Genomic DNA, 24,626 nt, shown 5'->3' with positions numbered 1-24,626 from the left:
GACTTAGTTTCATATAGGTAGAATATATTTTGATTCTGAAATTTTCTTACTGCTATAAAACAAAATAAAAGAATAATAGTACAATAGTTAGTAGATACTGTTTTTTATTTATACAATACGTCTATATAAACGCGATTTATTTAACTTGTTTTATTGCACACATATTATTCGCAGTGCCATCATTTTGTTAAACAGTTCCCATTAAATTTATATCAAACCAGCATCAGTTGCATTATTATAGTAATGGGTGTGTGTCAAAACACAACGTAGTATGAAAAAACTTGCAGTTTGACTAAATAAATAAAATATACAAAACAAAAATAAAAAAACATATTCCAACAAAAATTTAAATTTCTTATACTGATAAGAAAGAAGAAAAATGTTTTATGTGGCAAATAATATTGTACCTTTGTAAATATATGTGGTTTGAGAAAATTAATAATATAATCTACCTACCAACTGTTATTACCTAATAATTATTTAATAAATTCAACGACAACTGAAAATAATGATCCGTGGTAACAATAAGTACACATTTATAATAAGAATTTAAATTAGATAAAGTATTCAATTCATTAAAATTCATTTAGAAATAACTTTAAATTTCTTAAATAATATTTTTTTTTAATAAACATAGGTTAGTATAGGTACATAATATATGCACTTATTTGTTGAGACGATTTGTTACAAATTTATAAAAAAAAAAAAAAATTGGAAAATAAAACAATTTTTTTTTAGTTTTATATATATTTATAAATACTTTTAATTAGGTATTTTTTATGAAGAACTGTGTATTTTATGTATGTATATACTTTAAACTTTGTATGATTTTGAATAACTAATTATTTTTAAATTATTTTTATAAATATACCCAGTATTAATGGTAAATATAGATATCGATGTTTCTTAACAAACTGTAATTACTTGTGAATGATAAACAATGGATTATTAGTGAGTTGGAACTAGGAACTTATCTGAAATCGTATATAACTCAGTATATAAAAGTGAATGCACTAAGTGTTTAATAAGTACTTTAATATTTCACGTCAGTTTAGGTAAATCGTATACGCTATAAGTGAGGGAGTGGTGTATACAAAATGGTTAAAATTAAATTATTAATTACATAATATTATTATTATAATTAGTAATTATCTACCAATAATAATAACTTGTACTGTAATAACAATAAGTATTATATTATGTAATTTAAGTATTTTTAATCAGAATAAAATAAGTCAACTTTTGATTAAGATGATGTATTTGAATTATTGAATTAAAGTGAGTCGTACTGTTTATCCAATTTGTATTTTGTTTTTGTAATTGAACAATTATTTTACTTGAATATTTAGAATTATATTCTTCATTGAAAAAGTGATTGTAGCCCTTGTTAGTTCTATTTCTATAAAATATAGCACTGATAAATGATCATAGCTTTTATGACTAAATTAAAAAATACTACGCAAAAACAATGTAAATTATTTTATAATTAAAATATTTAAAAGTACTTTAGAAAACATATTGAATATTGATATTAAATCTAAATGGCTAATACTTACATTTTGTATTAATCGCCCTATTTCTTATTTTCATATTGATAATACCCACACATTAATTTCTTTTTAACTACACGTTAAAGACATTTTCAACTCCAAGAATTTTGTATATACCTACCTATACAAATATTTTATTATATTTATAATAATTATTATGTTTTGTTTTATTATAGTACCATCATAGTGTAGACAATTTTGTGTATCAAAATAAAAATATATTTCTTATTAATTATTTTAACATTACATTCTTGTTATATAGATTAGGTTAAATTTTTGGGTGAGATATTTCATATTTAGAATGAGTTGTAAAAAATGGTGGTTAACAAAATTCTATTTTCATAATTATTGTCAAGGTAAAATTTACAAAAAAAAAAAAAAAATAATAAATACAGTCACTATATAATAGCACATGCAGTAAGTTATTATTTAGTTGACGCATTTTAGTTTCTGAATTTTTTTTATGATCTTAGACAGATATTTTTACTGTAAAAAATCGGTGAATAATTTATAATTACAATTAACAATATTGCTATTATTAATTGTTAATTGTATTATTGAAGTAAAAAAATTAGGAAAATTATGAAAAATGAAAAAATTCTTGTAATATTATTTATATTAGTTAAAAAAACTCATAAAAATATTAATGGTTTAATGTTTCGTATTTTTCGATCGTTTATATTTAAAGCGCATTCGCATTCAAAAGTGCAATATAAGAAATACTCATAATGTTGAGTCAGATCACGAGGAATCGCTTTTTGTGACTGTGTAATAATTAGATTCTGGTTTTGTATATGCATTTAATTATTTTTTCGATACACTTGAAAAAAAATCATCATTTCGATGTAAGTAAAAAATTTTGATAGTTTTTTTTAGCATAGAATGCATTAAAAAAGTTTATGTTGCAGATAAATGCATATTTTAGGGATAATTAATTATATAGAATAGAAAAGTAATTTTTATTTTACGCCTCGATTATTTTTATAAATATAAAACCAATTTTTTTTAACAAAAATAATAAAAATTGTTTGTTTTCAAACTTTTTATTTATAAATCCATAGTATATAAATTCAGAAATTTTTTTTTTGGTAAGAAATTTATTTAAAAAAGAAGATTAGCTTTAATCTATGTAAGTCTCTTATTAATATTTTCTTTTAAATTGTACTGTAATTGTCAATTTTATGTTTATAATCAAATAATTCAATTTATTTCTTTAAATTTTAGTTAAAAATTAATATTCATTTTTAATATTTATCGAAGAAACCTATAAAATAACCTATGTAATATTTTAAACAGTAGCTTGTTTTTGGATATTTTTAAAACATTTTAAGAGCATATTAGTTTGCATATTTCAAAGTGTGTTAATGCATATACATGTATATAATTATTCTGTACTATAGTAATGATATAATATTAATAGATGTATTAGGCCGCTGTATAGGTACTACGCAGCTGTATATGTAGTGAATATACGTTAATATTATTGTAGTATTTAAAGTTCATAAATCATATTATATTTTATGCAGTCCTTGGCTGATATAGTAGATAGTTACTGATAAGTATCTGTAAACTTTGGAGATGAATTAGTTTATTTAAGTATACATAGATGTAGTTTGAGGCTGTGATGGGGGTTGAGATGTTTAATAGTAAAATCTTTCTAAAATTGGCTTGAGCTCTGAAGAATAAATAAATAATATTTATTTTAGTATTAAACATATTTTTTATATTTTTCAATACATTAACTATGGAAAGAGATCGTGTTGTAAGAGTATCGTCATACGTCTTACATTTTTAGATACTTCCGTCGACATTTACCTGGTATTATTTTATGAAAAATTTTGAAAATAGGTCCGTTGTTTTCTTTTTTTTTTAGATAGGGGTTGTACAATAAAAAAATAAATAGTAAAACTATTTTGCGGCTACAGCCTCACTACAGAATTTGATCGAGCCTATTACTTGTACATAGTTTTACTACGCACGTATCTACCTTAGTATACATTTATTGAATAATGTACTAGTATAGGAAGACACTCGAACTTCATAATCCACTTTATAATATATCATAGTAAGTACATTACATGTACGTTTACAATGGGCATACTCTGATCGAGTGAGAGTGATTTTATTGGTAGTCTTATAGATGGATCGCGCCGAACGTTTTAATAGTATATGTATACGTATATCGACGTGTACACGTGCAAATTTATCGCGTATCTACCTACCTACCTACCAATAATAATAATAATAATAATAATAATACAATAACGTACAACAGCAGTGCTGTACCTATATATACACGCGCACTGCGCAAAATATAATATATATATATATATATATATATAAAACGGGAGGTAGGCATGTGATGATAATAATAATAATAATAATACGATGATGATGATGCTGATGATGGTATGTGCGCATTGGGAAAAAATTTGTTATGCTCCCAACGGGCCACCTGCGATGTGTGTGCCCTGTTGCAGTGTGTGCTGTCGGAGGAACGCGTACCTACCTTAAAATATATAATGTTGTGTATACCGCGTAATACTCGCGCGCACACATACACAGATACTCACCTATACGTATATAATATAATATAATATTATATTATATTATTTAGTGTATATACGTGTGTGGGTGTGTGTGTGTGTGTGTACAATATACGACAATGCGGACGGGACCCGGGGCGGCGGCGCGTGCGTCAAGCGCCCAAGTCCGGTTGTGTAGTAGGGGTTGTTGGTCGGGCCGCCGTTTGCCGACCGCCGCGTGTATGTGCGTATGTAATAATATGGGGATGGCCCGGGCCGGCATATAAGAGCGCGTCGTGCAAAGCGTGTGCGCACTAGATCGGCGGCAATTTGTCATACCGGCTGCGTTGAGTAAGTACCTACGATCTCGTTAAAATTTCCGTACGCACTCCGACCAAACCGACACTATCGTCGTTTACAAATCGCGTTCATATTATAGTCCGAATTAACTGCACACTGCAATATAATATAATATAACATGCCGTATCGAACCGCGTCGCCCGCGACCACAATTTTGCGTTGACGTCGCGTCGTTGTACATCACGACGTGTGTATACCTACCGGTGGAGACTACCGCACGTTTTAAAATATTTAAACAAAAATTGTTTTTCGTTCTTCTATCGGTTTCCGTGATTCTTCGACGCTCATCACCACACCCTCGTTTCATACGCGTTGTATCGTGTGCCTGCACACCCCGTGATCCGCTGCTGCTCCATTGGCGGTTCCTGATTCTCGCGGGACTAGAGCACCACCGCAGTTTAATAATAACACAATATACCAGGTATACCTAACACGCGGTCCTCGATCAACACGGTAACCGTTACGGTAATCTACGCCATACACCAACAACAATGGACAGCAGCACGTTGATTTTGATATGCATTGCTGTAGCGCTCATCGCTGTCGCGCTCATCGGCCCGGTGGTTCGCAGACGCGAATTTGTCGCCTCGTTCCGCTCCATCGCGGGACCGCCATCTCTGCCGCTCTTCGGCAACGCACTTCAGCTAAACGGATCCCCTTCCGGTAAGTTGGTATTTCTGTTCAACTGTTATTACGCTTTTTCACGTAGTATTATCATATACCTAATATATATCATACTATTATACCACTGTGGCGATAAGTTTTTGTTTTGTTTGACCGAACGTACCAAATAGGGCGGGAAAAATTGAGATTCGCAGTAATTTTTTAAATTGAGATTCGGATCTTAATCATATATTTATCAGTCTAAGTATTTTTCTTTTATATATTATAGCAACAGCAAATGGACTACGTAAAAAGCAAACTAAATTATTTTTTGTATAATAAATATTATACAACTGTATTTATTAGTTTTTGTTTAATATCTATAAAATGTATTATTATAATTTATAAATACAAATTAAATAAATATTTATAATTATGTATATTACACAAATTACTATAGTATGAGTAAACTATCGTGACGCATGTGAAGAATTTTTTGTTTAAATGTTTTCTGTATACCTAAGTACCTACTAAGTAGGTATGAAAATGTAAAATTTAATTATGAACAAAATTATCTCATTTTTTAATGGTATATAATAATGTTTAGCAAAATATTTAGTTACATCCTAATTGCATCAATAAAAATGGATGTATTTTATTATTGTTGTTAGGTGTTAAAATCTGGTACCAAACGTATCACGTATTGATGTATTTATTCCGAGTTGCATAAAAAAATTATTAATTTAATGGTTCACAGAAAATTAATGAACCAGTTATGGGCCACTAAATCATGTTTAAATGATTATCAGATCACTATTGGTTCATTAAATGTTAATAGGTATAGTCATTGTTTATAGAATCTGGAATTATAGTTGCCTATATTGTGCACCTATATTAATTTACGACAATGTTTACAACGAGTATGTAAAATATAAAGACACGTTATTGTGTCACTATAAAAAATATTTTCATATTATAATATTATGTGTTTGCTTACTTTGTATTATATAATATATTATTAAATCGTTTTTCCGTCGTCAAAAAATCACGCAATTTTTCAGGTAGCATTGTGCGTCTGGTCATAATAATGTACTGTTGGTATTATTTATTTATACTTATACGATACTACGCGAGTTAGGACTATAGCAATATTGAACGATTTATATTACAGTAATCGTTTTAATAATAATAACTGCTTAAACGCAGGTTTTTATGAACATTAAGACAGATAAACATCAGTATTATTAACTCGAGACACTTAACAACTCCGCCGAATATCGTCCAATCGTACAACGATAATAAACATAATGAGTACACGGCGCGATTAAATAATGATTTTTATTTAATAACATTTACTTATTATTATAACATATATGTAAAAACGGTTTTTAAAAATATACTGATACTTTAGTATAGTTTACCGCGTTATTTAGATTTTTATTCCCTCAAAAAAAGGTGTCCAATTTTTTTAAATAGATTATACAAACTTGGAGATTATTTGTAATTTAGACATAGGTAAATAATTATAAAAGAATAAAATTATTGCGAATAATAAAACAAGAGTTGTGCTTAATTTTTAGAAAAATTTGAATTCAAACTCAATCGAGTTTATTAAGTGCAAAATAAAAAGTAATTGGTAACTAGCATGGTTTTGACCTAAGCACCTTCTCTTTTGTTTGTAATTTAAATTACATCAAATGTATAATTGTATAATTCGAATAATTAATTTAAATAAAAAAATTTTAAAATAAATTTAGTAATATAAATAACAAATTTAAATTTAAATCCATTCAATGAATTTTAAACAATTTCACAAGATTTATGTTAAATTGGTAGAAAGCCTTATATTATGTATTTGATATATTTGTGTTTGGTATTATTATTTAATTTACAAATTATTAGAGGTAATATGATCATGATATAAAATACTCATTTTAATAACGACAATAATTCTTCGTGTAAACAAATATTAAGTATTTTATAAAATATATAAACTATCATATAATAATTATTGGTAATAAATTATACTAATTAAAAATAATAATACATCTAATGTATTTTTTTTCTAACTTTTTGTATAATTAGTGGAATTATTGCCAGATAAAATTATATTTTACAACATAGCGTAATGTGTACGCTTTAATAATTAAGCCAAGTACTAAGTTTAAATTAGAGTGGGTCGTCATTTAAGTGCAAGTTTCAATTATCTGAATAGATAGAACAAACAAAAGTATTTGGAAAACGAGAATTGGTTAGGTATATGTATGTAGTTCAGTTGATTTATCTGTTATTGATAGCCAACAAGTAATACAGTTGAGATGTCTAGTATAGATAAACGAAGGACATAAGTATAGACTAAATATCTAGTGAGATAAAATTATTTAAAATAAGTACTTGGTTTTATAATAATACAATTTTAACCAAAAAACTTTAAGAAAATTTCTGCCGATTATTTACGTGTTCTATAACTTATAATATAACGAAAATAATACGATGTTTAATGTATACATTAGCTAAATGAGGTTAATTTAATTTTTGATTTAGTAAGGCACTTATATAATATTATATGACTATGCTAGGCCAAAGATATATGAAATTCATTATTATATTTTGTTTTTTGTATAGGTAGGTTTATTTGAAATGTATTTATTAGTTTGTTGTTGTTATATTAGATTTAGTATTAAATCCTATATTTACATATGTTTAAGTTGTCTATAATAATTGTAATTAATAAACGTTATTCATTTTTAATATAATTATAACTATGGTTTACAGTTTACACGTAGTACTTCGATTAGTTAATCTCCTAGCGTATTGGTAATAGATAATGTAAATTATTTTAACTTTTTTTTGTTTATAAAAACACGAAAATATCAAATTGCAATACATGTTTTTACCTACAAACATATTAAGCAATTCGTGTAATTTGTATTGATATAAAATTCAAATATTATAAGGATTCTTTTTCATAAAAAATAACTATAAAATTAACGCGATACTATATTATTTACTATCTAAGTCGCATACCGTTTTGATAATTTTGAAGTCAACTTATTGATTTATATTCATGACCTGGGTATGTAATTTAAATTGTAATGAAACATATAGTTACATAGACGGAGTCTATATCAATGGTATGCATTAAAAAAAAATTCCAAGATAAGGTTTGATATATGTGAAATAATAGTAGATACTATAATTTATAATGTAGGTATCTATGTAAATTTCAAAAATATTGACTGTCCATAAATTACATAATATATTAAAATACTTAAATGCAATAATTAATCAAAATAATATTATTTTATTTATGCCATTAATTTAATACAATTGCTCTTTATTTAAAAATTAAACTTACATATTTACTTGATTTTCTTAATCACTTCATACTCAAATAATTTAAATGGTAGTAAAATTTATTTTGATAGTGATCAACTGACAAATAGCATACATTTTATTACTAATGTAATACAATTTTCTTTTTATTATTAAAAAATAAAAATTGAAACAATAAATAGGTAGGTATTAAGAAAGTAAAAAATATATTATTCAGAAATTATGTTATATATTTTAACAATCTAACAATATATATGATATGGTTATTACATTTTTATATCATTAATTATAAAGTAAAAACATATTTTACATAGATTCAAATAAATTTTGATTTTTTTAAAAAATTTTTTTACCAAATTTAATTGATAATTCAACAATTCAAATTACTTTATCCCATTCTTGTCAATAATTGATTTTCATCAAATTCGTTAGCGTAGTTTAAAATTAAATCTAAAATAATAAAATATTGAGAAGGAATTATTTTGAGAATTATTAATTGAATAGAAAAAGGGTATCTTCACATGATAGCGTTGTATTAATTTATCAGTATCAACCACATAAACATAATCCGTAGCTGTAGATCAGTTTCTTCTAATTTGTTCCAAGGGAGTCTGCTAGCAGAGACAGGTGGCAAGGGTTCTTCCTCCCCACGAATTTATAATAATGACGTGGTATATAATGAATATATTTTGTATTTTGTATTCAAAATTTAAAAATCAATTTTGTTATGTAAATATTTTTACGGGAACTAGAGTTTAATAACGATTATCTCTATAGATCAACGAACCTTAGTTCCCCTGAAACTGTTTATGTGATCGCCCTTGAATATATTTTTATCTTTGGTTATTTTTTACATGTTAACATCGGAAATTATAAAAGAGCGACATAACTAATTCTGTCTTGGCAGATACCAATTATATCATCTTTAACCTTCTCGTATGTAGGCACTTAACCACTCAAATTTATCTTGGAATAACTACACATTGTTTTATTTTATTCAAACATTTATAACTATAATTGTATTATTTGAATAATTATTTATTTTATTTATGTTAACTGTTGTCTGTTTAATTAAGGTTAATTTTGATAACATAATAGTCAATGAAAAATGAGTTATTTAAGTAAAAAAAAAAATAATGTCATTATCAATATAATAATAATTTTTTTGTCAAGAACAACTTACGATGTATGTATATATATAAAATACTTGACACCTGTAAAAAGTAGAAACATTTATCTAATGATATAATTAATGATATCCCTGCAAATTTGTATTAATATTTTTTACTAATAGTTATCAAAATTCCATATATATTTCAAATAAATGTTAAAATAACTTGCGAATTAATACTGTAGAAATATCTAATAACATAGGTATTTTAAAAATTAGTGTCTTCAATATAGACTACCCAATTAACTAATCGTACCTATATTTAAATTTAATCGTAAAAAGCACGCAATATAAATTATAATGTGATAAACTCCTTTAAATTAGCTATACAATACAGAGTATTGATGTAAATAAATAAAAATTTTACTTTATACATAACACTAAATTAAAAAAATTAAATATATTATGTTGCTCACTGAAAAGTTGAAAATATAATATGTACTTATAAGTTATAATAAATAGTAATGCATAAATACGTTACACTTTATATGTGTATTATAGTGGCGTATGGGAATATGAAATCAATATGTTGATTACAAATTGGTTTATTTATTTTAGTCCATAAGCGTCATAATTTCCTCTTTTGTATGAATAAAACATATTCTTATATACACGGAAGATGATTATCGGAAAAATTTACACGGAGAAAGTAGATATTTGTTAAGTTGGTCGGTTGTACCTTTATAAGTATTGTAATTTACTTTAAATATATTGTATTTGTTCATTTATTTTTGCAAATTATAATTCATATTTAATAAACACATGTGTCTAGACTGTTTGACATGGTGGCCTTATGAAAACGTTAAAAAAAAGAAATATGGTAAATAAAGTAATATTTATTTATATTGTACGTTTTTTTTAATAGGTCAAATTTAGTGCTGAATATTGTTGCACTTAGAAAGTGAAATAAATAGTAATACGGGACTGCATTTTGCACACATTGCCAATGTCATGGTTGTATTTATGCACGCCTTTCATAAAATATACACAATAAAATTGAAGAAGAAATGGATTGTGTATGTATTATATTGGAAACAGTAAATTCGCGAGTTAAGCATTAAAAAAAATATGTTTAAACTGCTATTAATATTATACAGATAATGTTTTTATTTTAATAAACAAAGAGTTGTTTAATCAACAGATTTTTTTATCCTTAAGTATTTAATCGAATCTAAAAATAATTTATTATATTTGATATAATCTTTTTTAAATTGCAATATTATAGGTAAGCACTAATAAAAAAAAAAAAAAAAAATTATAAATATATGAATAATAAATATGAAAACATTAAATAATTCTTGTAGATTTAGTAATATTAGTATAATATATCTATACTATTATATATAGGTTCTTCTACAAAAAGTAACTAGAATATTTGACTTCCAGGATACTGTGTTAATATTGCTTATTCTTTTTTCACCCTGCAAAATAATTTATATTAAATATTATGGTGGAATCGTATTATTACACATTATGTAAAGTTTTACACAAATTGTAAATAAGTATGTTAATTAGTTTATTTTTAATAGAGTAGTTTTTTTTACAAATGTTTAATAATGGACGACAGTGATAATGAGTTATGTTATGTATTGTATTAGCGGTGTATTACCTTTAAGTGGCAAAACCTTCGAATTAAAGTTCGTTCCCGTTGTGGCAGCCTCGCCGCCCGCAATCATACCTTCGGAATACACTCGTTGGAGCACTCGGCGGACGTCGTCGGCCGTCATTGACACCGCGGTGCCATCGTCGGGCGGCCGACGTCCACCGTCTGCAAAGTCCACGCGTCGAACGTAGTACGGCAGCAGGCCGACCCTCTGCACCGGGACGGGCCTCCGCCGGCGTAGGACGTTGGCCGCCACCGGTTTCTCTCGGTATGTCACGCGGTTTTCGTAGTACGCCGCGGGTTTCACCAAGTACCGATCCACGGTCCGGGTCGACTCCAGCACCGTATCTGCTTCACCGCTGCTCATACCACCACCGATGAACGACGGTAGAGCGCACCTTTGATCGCGTTGTTCCGCTTGTCTGGCATCTCTGTACAGGTTTCCTTCCGCCGCCGAATTCACACCGTCGTCAGTGGCGTTTTCTGTCGTTCCTTCGACCATCAGCAACGCTGCTGAAAAGACGGCCATCATCTCGCGGATGGTCCGTGCCATCATCGCGATCGTCGTTCTCCTCGGTAAAGTGGCGCGGTGGTCGTCTTTAAGTTTTTTAATGAATGGTTGACGTGTGACCGATGGTTAATAAAATGTATAGTGTTTAAAATAGTATTTTAGTGTTATTATTCAAAATATGTAAGAAGTCACTTCTCACATTACGATTTATCCCCTTTCGCTGCTCCAGCAGTTGATAAAATATTGAATGTTTATGCGAATAAAACGTATTATTGGTATAGACAATATTCTGTAACGAACACTCGTCAACGAACAGTTCACCATTGCGTTATTGCCGAAGAAAACGATGCCGAGCGCAGTCCAACCACGTGTATCATGGGTATCAGTGCGATGTTTTTTTTGTTTTGTTATTTATCGTCCTCCACTTCTTGTTTAGTGTTTTGGCAAACATTTATCGAATCTTCGGCCCCCGATGGAGAAAAAAACTGTACATACATTTTCGACGTTATTTCCTAATAATAATAATACGTTATGTACATAATATTATATATTAGGTTTAGGTATATCGTTTCTGTGTAACGGGACTTATTCTCAGTAAAAACCACTGCGCTCGCGCTCGATTGTTATGCTCGCGAATTACATAAACAAAACATTGTGCAATGAATTGTATATCTTTTATACTGTACAACAATAATAATATTGATATAATAAAACAATATACAATACTGATCAGAGTATTTGTACAGTATACTCCACTAGAAACAGAAATATTTATAATATAATAATCGACTGCAAATTATTCAATCACAAATTACCGCATACATTATACAGGTTTTTAAATCTCTTATATGATATACAGTGAAAATTCTCTATAACGAATTTGAAGGGACCTCAAGATCTCTTTCGTTATAGAGAGAGTATAAGAATTATATAATAGGTTATAAACAGGGGATAAAAAGCGCTTATAAACATCACTATAAGCATTCAAATAAGCATTTTAAAAACTTGAAATTGAGCAAAAATATTTATTAAAAAAAAAAAAACTTTCTTTTTACATGATAAAGCAGGTACTAAATTTATTTTGTAACTGTGCTAAAAATAATATAAATAAAGAATACAAAAACTATTGAATCAAAATGATTAGGAAAAGTTTTTAACTAAAAAATCAAAAAAAATCAATAAATCTTTATATTATAAAAAAAAATCAAATTTCACTTCTGAGAAATTTTGCCTTATTGTTTATAGATTTTCTGAAAAATCCATAAAAGTAAAAAAAACAGGTTAAAACATCAAAAATAATCAGAAAAACTGGAAATAAGCATCTTTTTAAAAAATCGTTGATAAAAGCAAAAAAGCACTTTCAAATTTCATAATTGAACGTGTTGTAACACGACATACACTTCCATAGTACTATGCTTCATTTTAAGTCAATCTATAAAAATAAGCAAATGCTTTAAGTCCCGAGCCCTGGTTATAAATCAAACCAACCATTATAATATAATATTAACGTTATATAGAGTTTTTCGTTGTAACAAGTTCGTTATAAAGAGTTTTTACTGTATATAATATACTAGGGTTGGCCACAAAACAAAATTTAGAATTAAAGAAACTTTTATACAATGATTTATAGTTACGATAAAACAATTTAGATCAGTATGATTGGAAATGTAGAATAGATAACTTTAAAAATTCTAGCTTGAAATCATTATGAAAATCCATTTTAACTTTTTTTAACATACATTCATGTATTCATTTTACACTTACACTATTTTACCTCTGTAAATAATACATAATATACACTATAAATAAATAAATATATATATATATATATATATATATAGGTATATTATATAGGTATATGACTCCAAAGTTAAAAAGCATTTTCACTGCTAAGAAATTCACATTTTTCTAATACACACAATACCTATACTACTTATAGTTTATACTATTGTAAATATATTGCTAATCAATTTTATTATTTTTATTTTATAGATTTCTTTAGACTTTTACTTGAATGGCATTCAAAATTTGGAGACACGTATCAACTGTGGATTGGTCTTCGACCATTCATTGCATTGGCTGATGCTGACCATATTCAGGTAATTATTAATTAGTTAATTATTAATTTTTGTATGGACATTTTTTATCAAGTTAATTTATGGAAATATTTTAAAAGAGATACAAGAATTAGTAGTTAAACAGGCGAATAAAATAATATTAATGAATACCATCATGAATTGCGATATTAGTTTATTTAATTGTATGGAACCATACAATATTATGTTGTTAATTTTAATTTTTAAACCTTAGTAATGAATACTATTATTATGAGTGAACGATATTAAACAATATTCACATTCAAAATAATTTGAATTTATTAAATGTAAAATAGTTTATACATTTTTTAAATTATAATTCAACTAAATAATAGCTGATTTACGATATCAGAATAAAATAAATTGATAAATTTACCAAATTTAAATTTAATATTTTATAGAATAAAAATACAAACATATAACCTACTAACATTTTGCTTTAATTTTTATTTAATTTTCAAGAAGATAATGGGCCCCACTGAATATAATCGTGCACGGGGGCCCAAAATTTTAATGTTATTATAGTAGAATATATGTGGTAATCATAATATAATTTTTTCCGAACAAAAATGCGTTATAATTTGTTATCACATTTACTTATAAGAAAAATATTAAATTTCAACGTCATAGTATTTATTTATAGTTGTTTCATTATACTATCTGCAGGTATCTGTTGTCAACTTATTTTGTAGGTAAATTTTCAATGTTGTTAGGTCGCATACGATTGCACACGACAATCGAAAAAAAATACACAAATACTAATAATTGCTGTGTATTACTTATGGTATAGGATTTTGTATTCGTCAACAACCTTGATTGTTTTATATTAATTGAGCTTATCATCAGGTACTACTTTTGTGTTTATGACACTACTTTATATATTATTGTATCTATTCAACACGTGGCGTGAATATACTATAATCTTTTAGTAAAAGTTATGTAAAAAAAAAAATGTTTTATTTATGTTAATTGTATTAATTTTTTTAATTCATCATTTTCATAAGTACTTCTTCGTGTGAATTCAACAATATTATAGTAATGTAGTAGGTACTCCCAAAGTTAATTAACTAAGATAACATAACTTAAAAAATATTTCGTTTTAAATATGTACGATATGTGGTCATCCATTATTAAAATAAGAGCATATTATTATTATTATATTGGTTTGTTTTCTTATACACATATTTTTTGTTAAATAATTAAAACATTTATGTTCAGTTTTCACTTGTAAGTTCTTAAATTTTAAATGTATAAATTAATACACAGAGTACTGGTAAAGTAGTATAGTGGTAAGTAGTATTACAAATATAAAACTAATCAATTGCTCAGTAATATATAGTAGTCTTGTGTAAATTAATAAAAAAAAAAATTGTAGGTGCTTACTGATTAGGTATACTAATTATTGATTACTATATATCTATATGATACTAGAAAATCCTTGTACCTATATTGTAAAAAGAAAATGTATTTGGGTAAATTTAATTTAATTTTTAAACATAGGAGTCAATATATCGATCATATTTGATTTAAAGTGTCACCATTAATATTAACAGTAAATAACTATATACATTTTAAAATATCTTTTTTTATTTTTATATAAGTTTACGTTTATAATTAATGTATACAAAATTTATAAATTTATTTCAACTTTTATTTCAGCAAATTTTGAACTCGTCTATTCATATTGACAAGAATTTAGAATATGATCTTCTACTTCCGTTTATCGGCACAGGACTAGTGACAAGTTCAGGTAAAAATAATTTAAAAAAAATAGTATACAAGATAATATAATAATGTAGGTACATACAAAAAGTAGTACCTAATAAAGTTAATTATTCATATTATTCATATAAGATAAAAATATTAATTGTATATTTAAAATTTAAAATATTTTATAGACGTCTTTAATTTAGTGAAATTAATTAAAATTATACCTAATGCTCCAGGAATAATTTTTTTAAATTTAAGACGCATTTTGAAAAATTAATCTAGTATATAATTTTATATTGCTAATCTTATATCATATTTAATACAATTATGAATTCATTCAAATCAAGTATATAACTTTAAAGCTCAGATGATACACATGGCAAACCTTGTTACCATGACCTAAACTACTAATCACAATGACAATAAATAATGCACATTAGTATTGTGAATAATAATTAAATTGTTCATTATTGTTATATCTATGTTTGTTTAAATTGTTCGTAAAATTATCTATTTATGCCCTATAGCCCATATTGATATTTTTATTCTATACAATACAACAACATTAAAGTTTATATCAAATATCAATCATTACAACACCTTATTATTGTTCTCCCTAAGTGAATTCTATCAACGTATCAGTTAAGTAATAATTCAATAAGTACAGTGTGTGAATTCATTATAATGTAAATAATTATACTACTACATATATCATAAAAAAAGTGTATTATTATTTTAAAAATATCTTTTATTATTTGTATTAATCAATGAACAATATGCCAACTGCTAAGGAGCTTCGAGTAAATTAATAAATAAGTTAGGTTAATAAAGAGACACAGACAGTATATACACTTTCAATATCAATCTGTTATATATATAATGTTTATAAATTTAAAATTACATTTTTATAATTAAAGTTACAATGCTCACAATTTACGACTATCGGTCAATACTATTCTGTTTGAGCAATTATGTATTTTGATAAGTTACCCCAAAACAGGGGCAACATCAAGACAACTATATATCACCGTATTATTTTAGTAACTATACCAATAATTTCAGCTAGGAAAAATGCAAACTTTTATAACCTTTATTCAAACAATTCATTTTTGATAAAGCCTTATAATGAGTCTCGTATTTCTTTAGTATTTTATAAATAAATTAGAGTTTTTTGGTGTTTGCAAAATAAGAGCCGATTAGTAAAACCTAATAAGTCATATTCAATCAATTAATGAATACAAAAATGTTCATAACTATGACTTAAACCATACCCAATTTAATAGACTATAATATGTTGTACAATGATCTGGTTAAACACATCTAAAGTCTAATGTTTTGTTATTTGATTTAATATCTTTTTCTACCAGTTATATATATGATATTTTGAATAATACAATTGTAATGTCTTAACAATTATACTAGAATAGTTAATAATTATACAATTTACTATTTATAACCGTAAAAGTAAAAAAATAAAATAAAAGCATTTATTTTTTATTTTTTTGATAATATAATATTATTGTTTAATTTGCTAAAAATAAAATCATTATTTATCTATTATAGAATAATGTTATATGATATTATAAGTATTTTGAAAATGTTGAGTTTATTAGTTATATACTTTTTAAAAACTTACTAGAAATACAAGAACAAAAACTATTGAGTATATGTATTTCATTACCTAACTGTACGTCTATACATAGCATTTACTCATAATTAATAATTCACGGTCAATAACGGATTACTAAGTTTTGTTTTAAGATTTCATGTGCTCTAATTACTAATTATTAGATTATTTTTGATTAATAAATTTCACGCAAACTCACACAATTATTGTTACATAAACAATTAAAGCGCCAATAGTTTTAGATGGCAATAAAAGTACAACCTAAGTAGGCCAGAAACGTTAAGTCCTTGACCCGTTGCCGGTATGGCTGTATAGCACAGGTTAGCAGTGGCTGTTGTTTGCTGCTATTTGTACTCAAGGTCAAACATTACCACAACAATAAATGTATACGATAGTATCATAATTCAAAATATAATGAGCTTAGTAATAGTCTCAGTATATAGTTTTTGAGCAAGATGAGTATATTGCGGGCCTATAGTTCAAAATGTTAAGTGGTATCCATTAAAAACTAGTATGTACCAGTAGCACTAATTTAGAGTTACGATAAAACAATGAAAGCTTTAAATTAATTATCCATATTTATTTACATTAAATGTTGTTTAAAAATATGGCAATAACATTTATCAAGACTTCTAAGAGTTTATTGATTTGAGATATATACTTTTTCTTTTATATTTTTAGAAACATTTGAAATTTTAGTAAATAGCTCGACTCTATGTAACTTGATTGTTTTTCTTGTTACTAGAAAATTCATATGTCCACACTTAATTCTCTATAACTCAATTTTATACATCTCGAAATTATTTTTACCACCATATAGAATTTCAAGTTATTGAACATAGACTATAATTTATTTTATCATAATAATAATAAGTCTACAGCTGAAACTTAAAAATATTGAAACTATAAGCATAGAACATTTTTTCATGATTAAGTTAAAAAAGAACAAAAGCTATTTTATTTTTTATATTTCCTGAATGTGTATTATGAATTATGATAGGTACTACAGAATACAAACAATTAATATAAAAATTGTAAGCTCATAAAAAAAAACTCGTAAGAAGTATTATTCTACATTATAATTTCGTTAAGTATTTAAAAATGGTTCTTGCTCCTGGTAACCACACGATAGTACCAATACAAAATCGACACATTCACATACTATACCAAGTCTTGTAACTGGATACGATGAGCGAGGAAAAAAGTGCTTGCAAAATGTTTAATTGTTACGTGAAACAATAGTAGATTTAAAATGAAATTTGACATTTTTGTGCACGTGGGCATGTGTCGTCGGATGCATAAAAACAATTAACCTGTTAATGCATGGATATGTATACAAATACTAAAAAAAAATAAAAAAAAAAATAATTTAATATTTCTTTTTTGTAAATAAACCAGTTACCAGTTTATTTATGTATATAAATATGTTAAATAATAAATATATAGTTTTGCAAAATAATAATCATAAATATTGTATATTTTTAAACTTAGGACCGAAATGGCATTCGAGAAGGAAGTTATTGACTCCAACGTTTCACTTTAGTATTCTTGAAGAATTTTTACCATTAATAGAAAAACAGAGTAAAACCTTAGTGAAGGTGTTAAGAAAAGAGCTCAATAACGTTACTGGATTTGATATAAAGCCTTACTCAAAATTAGTTGCGCTAGATACCATCGCTATAACGGCTATGGGCTGCGAATTAAATTCAATGGAAAATTCTCAAATGGAATACGTTAAAGCTGTGGACGAGTGAGTAGAATTTTAAATACAAATCAAAATTTATATAAAATTGATCGAAATAAAATCTATAATTGTATACAACTATTCGAACATTTTTAAAAGTAAATAATGAATTGTGACGAGAACACAAAACTTAGTGTAAATGAAAAATATAAAATAATTTAACGAGTAAATGTCAGTTTACAATATTTAAATTTACATTTATTTATGATAAATTTATAAAAAAAAAATTTTTTATAGTTTATCAAAAGTTTAACATTAATAACGAGTTATTATGAAAATAACCCTTTTCAAATGTAATATAAAAGTTTTGATTTTTAATTTCAGGCTTACTGCAATCATGCAGAAACGGTTTATAACACCGTGGTTGAAACCAAATTTTCTATTCAACTTAACGTCTCTTAGTAAAAAACAAAACGCGTGTATAGACATTATACATACATACTCAAAAAAGGTAATACTATTGCAAATAACTAATGTTTGCAGTATTATAGCTATTAATTAGTACCTATTAGATACGTTTTTATATTATAACAATAGATATTTTAAATTTGTTACAGGTTATAAAAGAGAGGAAGGAAAATTATAAATTATTCAATAGTCAGATGTCAGATGCGAATAAAAATGAAATTCATCATGGTAAAAATTACATTGTGACACATGTTGATAACGTTGTAATAATTTTATTTTATCCTTAGGTAAAAAATATAATAGAGCATTATTGGATTTATTGATAGAAGTTTCTGCAGATGGAAAAGTGTTAAGTGATGAGGATATTCAAGAAGAAGTTGATACTTTCATGTTCGCGGTAAGCATAACATTTTATACAAAAATATATAAAAATGTAGAAAACTAAACTTGAGTTAATATTTATTATATAGAGAAAAGATAAATTAATAATTATGTATAGAAATTAATTTATATCTAATAGTATTATTATGTTTTTTTTAGGGAGTTGACACAAGTTCCGTCTCTCTTTCTTGGATTATGTATGTCTTGGGTAAACATCCAGATGTACAAGATCGTATACTGGAAGAATTAGACGAACAAATTCCAAAGTTCGGCGTTGTAAAATTATCAGTACAAATGTTAAGTAATCTTGATTATTTGGAGAGAACAATTAAAGAGGTGCTACGACTTTACCCGTCAGTCCCATTTATTGGTAGACAAATTTATGAACCACTCACAATCGGTAAGATAATCTATAAAAATTTTAAGACTAAATATTCAATAAGTATTTATTTATCAAAAAATTTTCCAACTTCAAATTTTGTATCTATAGTCATAGTCCATAAAATATATAAGTAATATAACGTACCTACCTATAACATTATTAAAAAAAGAAAAACAACACGTGAAAAAATTCTTTAGCCTCTTATAATAAACTATAGGAGGTACCTAGTATTATTATATAACATATAAAAATTATGTTTATTTATTGTATATATTATGATGCATACTAGAATTACATTTTACAATACAATAACTGAAATCTTTTTTTAAAGAACAATATAATCACATTAACATGATTTTAGCATAAATCACTACTCAGTTATGTATTCATTGCAAAAGAAAACAATTCCTTACAAACTTGATTTTTAAAAACGATAGTAATTATTGTTATAATAAATTGAATACGTATTTTACTACTAGCTAGCTACACAACCGTCATTCAAAAACAGTGTGTCAGTGATATATCTGGACTGCATTTTTCTTCTTATAAATATTTATCTGTTAACATAAAATTTTCATTGCAAATTAATGTCTGCAGGTGATCACACTATTTTGCCGGGAACGTCGATTTTCATAAATGTATTTGCTTTACACAGAAATGAAAAACATTTTGAAAATCCGAAGATGTTTGATCCGGACAGGTTTTTAAAGGAAAATAAGAACGACCGGCATCCTTATGCCTTCATACCATTTAGTGCAGGACCGAGGAACTGCATTGGTAAGTAATGAATAATTTAAAACCACAATTATATTTTATCATTTTGATGATAAAATGCAAACCAGTACGTTTTAATAGATTTGAGAAGATATCTAATAAATATCTTTAGAGAATTGTCGTATGATCGTTAATGTTTATTTTTTGTGATTTAATCAGGTACAATTTTATAGACATCGTTATTCATACTTAAATTTGCATTTTGCATACATTTTTAAAATACGTTCAAAATTTTTTCGATATAAATATGTTTTTTATTTATTTTTCTTGTTGCATTCAAATTGTTACATTGTTTAGATGCTAAATAATGATATAGTTATTTATTTTTGTTAATATTTTAATACAATGATCAATTTAATATGACTTCTATCTATTTATAATTTTTCAGAATACATTTTTTATTTTAAGGTATTATACTTAGGTGGTTACGTTTAATTCACTTATTAATGTTTATTGAAAACGAAAACATTTTTTTTTTTTTTTACTAAATTTATTGTATTTTTGTATAATAGGTATATTCATGTAATGAACAAAAATGATTCAAATTAATAATATGATAATAAATGATTTTGCAGTTAATCAAATATAATGTAAATAGAGTTAAAATTTTTCATATTTAGTGATATAATTCCAAATACTTTTTTCAAAGTATTGATCCATCTGAAAAAATTAATTATTTTAAATATTTATTATAATATATTTATCATTTAACAATATTTTTAATTATTTTATTTTCTTCATTTATTACATAATATATTTTATAATAAGTACATAATTATAATCTGACAAAAAAATAATAATAAGTACAGTTAAATTGTATGATGTTTATCAGTTGGTTGTCTTCGTATGGTATGCCGAAAATATTTGAATTATTTTTGATAAATAATTTAGGAATGCTATGTTATCATAAAATATTAACTATTTAAATACATCATATTCAAAGTACTTTTTTTTTTAATTCTTTAAATATTCATTATTAATGATATTAAAAGGTATATTACCTAATTATGCAAGCCACTACAACCTAATAATATTTACACGGAATCTAAATATTTAATAATATAATGTATACCCATACTGTATCTATATCGTATTTTGATGATTTGTTTTAGGACAAAAGTTTGCAATGCTTGTGCTCAAAATAGCTGTTGCTACAGTAATAAAATCGTACAGAGTTAAGTCAATAGACCCAGAGGAAAAGTTAGGCCTTGTCGGGGAAATCATATTAAACGCACTGAACGGAATCAACGTGACACTCGAAGAACGGACGTAGACCTATCCTAGTGCTCATTGACTATAATAAATACATTCATTTTGTATTGACTACTTCCACTACATAATGTTAATTTTATTAAATATTAAGTTTTTAATTATATTGGTATAATTTCTTAAGTTTTTATGCATGGGACATTTTTTTTTCATTATTATTATTAATTAAGTATATAAGTTAATATTATAACTACTTTATTTTTTTCCATACTTATTATTATATTATTATTAAAATTACATTTTGATATAATATTAATTTTACTATGATACAAGTATAACAATAATAATAATATAATTTTTTTTATATAAATAGACCGTGTTTAATTATTTTTTATATTTTATTAAAACAAAATATTTAATATTAGGTTGATCTAACACGAAGCTACGGAGATATGAGTCTATTTCAATTTGTATACAAGGCATACCGATTTTGATTGAGTAAATATTTCTATAAGTCACTTAGTGTGATGAATTAGGTACCTATTAAAAATATTATCGTTATTATTAGAATGTTTTCAGTTGTAAATTCAAATTTATTTCATCATCAAAAATGAATAACAGGTTAGTGTTATTCAGCACTTTTTATATATAGTTATATATATTATATATATATGAAGAATGAAGATAAATGAAGAATTAATTCTTTTAAATTGTTACTGTTTGTCCCATATATTTTACATAGGTATCAGAGAAGGATCCTATATTACAACTAATCACGCACTTGTTAAACATCAATTATAATATATATTTATTTAGGATGATTATATTGATTAATTCTTTCTGGTAAAAACAAAATGAATAATACGTTTTGATCCTATCTACAATTTCAAAATAATAACATTAATATTTCAATAAATACATATTATAAAATATCATTTTCTACATTTATTTAATATATATGCACATGGGCATACAGTTACATAGTTACCTGCATATTTTAATATCAAACAATAAAGTATTGCAATAAACCAAATCTACAATTAACTTTATCATAGAAGATACTCTCGTTAAATTATGTGTTATTAAGCAGGTGTTGTGTTGATCGAGTTAAATATTTAGTACAGATAAATTTATTTTTCAAAAGTAAAATACTATTTTTTTCAGCAGAAAAATATTAACTTATCTGTGTTTAAAAAGTAATTTTAGGCAAATCTCTGTGAGTGATGCCTACAAGTTATGTTCATATAGTTATTTGCTATTATAATAGCTACCACCATTACAACTAACAGTTTCGATAATATAACATATGTGATTTTCTGTCAAAAATTAGTTTAACTTGCCTTAACTAATAAAAAAAAATCAAATGTCCAACATTTATATAAAAATATAATATATCTAATATCTATATATCATTCTTAGAAATAGAGGCTGCACACAGTTTCCACAAAGAATCGTTTTTCGTGTGCAATGATTTGAATTCAAATTTAGTACATTCATTTCAGGCTTTAGTAGTGACCTACATAATGTTATAAAAACGACGTATATTCAAAACCTACTATAGTACATGTAACTTCCAACAGCATGGTGATTTCACCAGGTTTTAAATCTTGAATTCAATTGTTGTGCTGTTATGGTTTAATTTTTTATTGAAAATACAATTTTTTAAAATCAACGCATCTAGTTATTTTCATATCGTTTCTTATGTAAATTTATTAAAATTAATAACATTTTTGGCAGCATTTTAATTTTAACGAACATATTGTTACCAATTATAGAATAATATTATATTGGTATATAATATATTTTTTAACATTTAATGTGTTTAAAACATTCAGTTTATATTCTTGTTTCAATAATAATTTCCTCGTACCACTCAAAATCTAAATTATAAAGTATAAAATGCCTGATCTATATTCTTCTTCTTCTTTTTTTTTTTTTACTTCTTAATGGGTGTTTTGTGGAGGTACAAATTTCTATTTTTCAAGTGAGAATCCTAATTTTTGACTGTACATTATTTAGAGGATAATTTTTCTGAAAATGTAGAAATATTAAAATTATGATTTGAGTAAGTAATTTTTGATACTACTACTTATATAGCTATGCTAATAATCGACTTGAATATAGAGGCTATACCGCATGTTACAAATCTTAGTAATAAATATTAATATTTTTGATTATTTTAGATTTTTATTTGTCAAAATTTTTAGAAAAATTATTCATTAAATAATTTATAGTAGAAAACGAGAATTTTTGTTTGAAAAATAGAAGTTTTTTATTTCCATATGACACTCTTTCAGTAGTACAAATAAATCTCAAAAATTTGGAAATATAATCATTAATCAGAATTTAAATAAATTCATTATTAAATAAAAAATGGGGTTGAGCATGCTTGGTGAATCACTCTGTACATTATCTTTCTTTTAATTCATATCGTACTTATTAGTTCGATAATAGTGGTTATTATGTGAATATGAGACGGAATTCGATAAATACCTACTTCGGAAATGTTTATGATTATATATAAAAACGATTCTACTTTTATTCAGACATGTATTGATAAAATGTTTTAAATAACTATTATTATTATTTTTATTTTTTTGACACACGTTTCTTCTAAGAATGTGTTTATTTATAAT

At 25.5% G+C, this 24,626-nt stretch overlaps 2 protein-coding genes across 3 annotated transcripts; one reads left to right on the top strand and one right to left on the bottom strand.

Moving 5' to 3' along the window:
• Positions 1-4,353: 4,353 nt before the first annotated feature.
• On the top strand, positions 4,354-22,360 carry LOC132924490 (cytochrome P450 4C1-like). Of its 2 annotated transcripts, none has more exons than XM_060988844.1 (10): positions 4,354-5,098; positions 13,652-13,758; positions 15,415-15,505; positions 18,584-18,842; positions 19,161-19,287; positions 19,394-19,472; positions 19,532-19,641; positions 19,785-20,025; positions 20,605-20,784; positions 21,894-22,360. In XM_060988844.1, the coding sequence occupies exons 1-10, from the start codon at positions 4,927-4,929 to the stop codon at positions 22,052-22,054; spliced, it is 1,527 nt and encodes a 508-aa protein (XP_060844827.1). In that variant the 5' UTR covers positions 4,354-4,926; the 3' UTR covers positions 22,055-22,360. The 2 variants fall into 2 exon arrangements, with proteins under 2 accessions (XP_060844827.1, XP_060844828.1); XM_060988845.1 differs by lacking the exon at positions 4,354-5,098 and adding an exon at positions 11,594-11,724.
• LOC132924491 (uncharacterized) lies at positions 10,733-11,704 on the bottom strand. The gene is made up of 2 exons (XM_060988846.1): positions 11,155-11,704; positions 10,733-10,966 (listed from the first exon to the last, which is right to left on the bottom strand). The coding sequence occupies exons 1-2, from the start codon at positions 11,702-11,704 to the stop codon at positions 10,962-10,964; spliced, it is 555 nt and encodes a 184-aa protein (XP_060844829.1). The 3' UTR covers positions 10,733-10,961.
• Positions 22,361-24,626: the final 2,266 nt, after the last annotated feature.

Source organism: Rhopalosiphum padi, chromosome 3 (genome assembly GCF_020882245.1).
Source record: "Rhopalosiphum padi isolate XX-2018 chromosome 3, ASM2088224v1, whole genome shotgun sequence".
NCBI classification, from domain to species: domain Eukaryota; kingdom Metazoa; phylum Arthropoda; class Insecta; order Hemiptera; family Aphididae; genus Rhopalosiphum; species Rhopalosiphum padi.
This window is presented reverse-complemented; position numbering and strand designations above follow the sequence as displayed.

Bases quoted from the DNA above. Each gene is read 5' to 3' on its own strand.
- LOC132924490 (XM_060988844.1), top strand. From the start codon at position 4,927: ATGGACAGCAGCACGTTGATTTTGATATGCATTGCTGTAGCGCTCATC. The intron at 19,473-19,531 runs GTAAAAATTACA...TTTTATCCTTAG, and splicing joins TAAAAATGAAATTCATCATG to GTAAAAAATATAATAGAGCA. The intron at 20,026-20,604 runs GTAAGATAATCT...TAATGTCTGCAG, and splicing joins TTATGAACCACTCACAATCG to GTGATCACACTATTTTGCCG.
- LOC132924491 (XM_060988846.1), bottom strand. From the start codon at position 11,704: ATGATGGCACGGACCATCCGCGAGATGATGGCCGTCTTTTCAGCAGCG.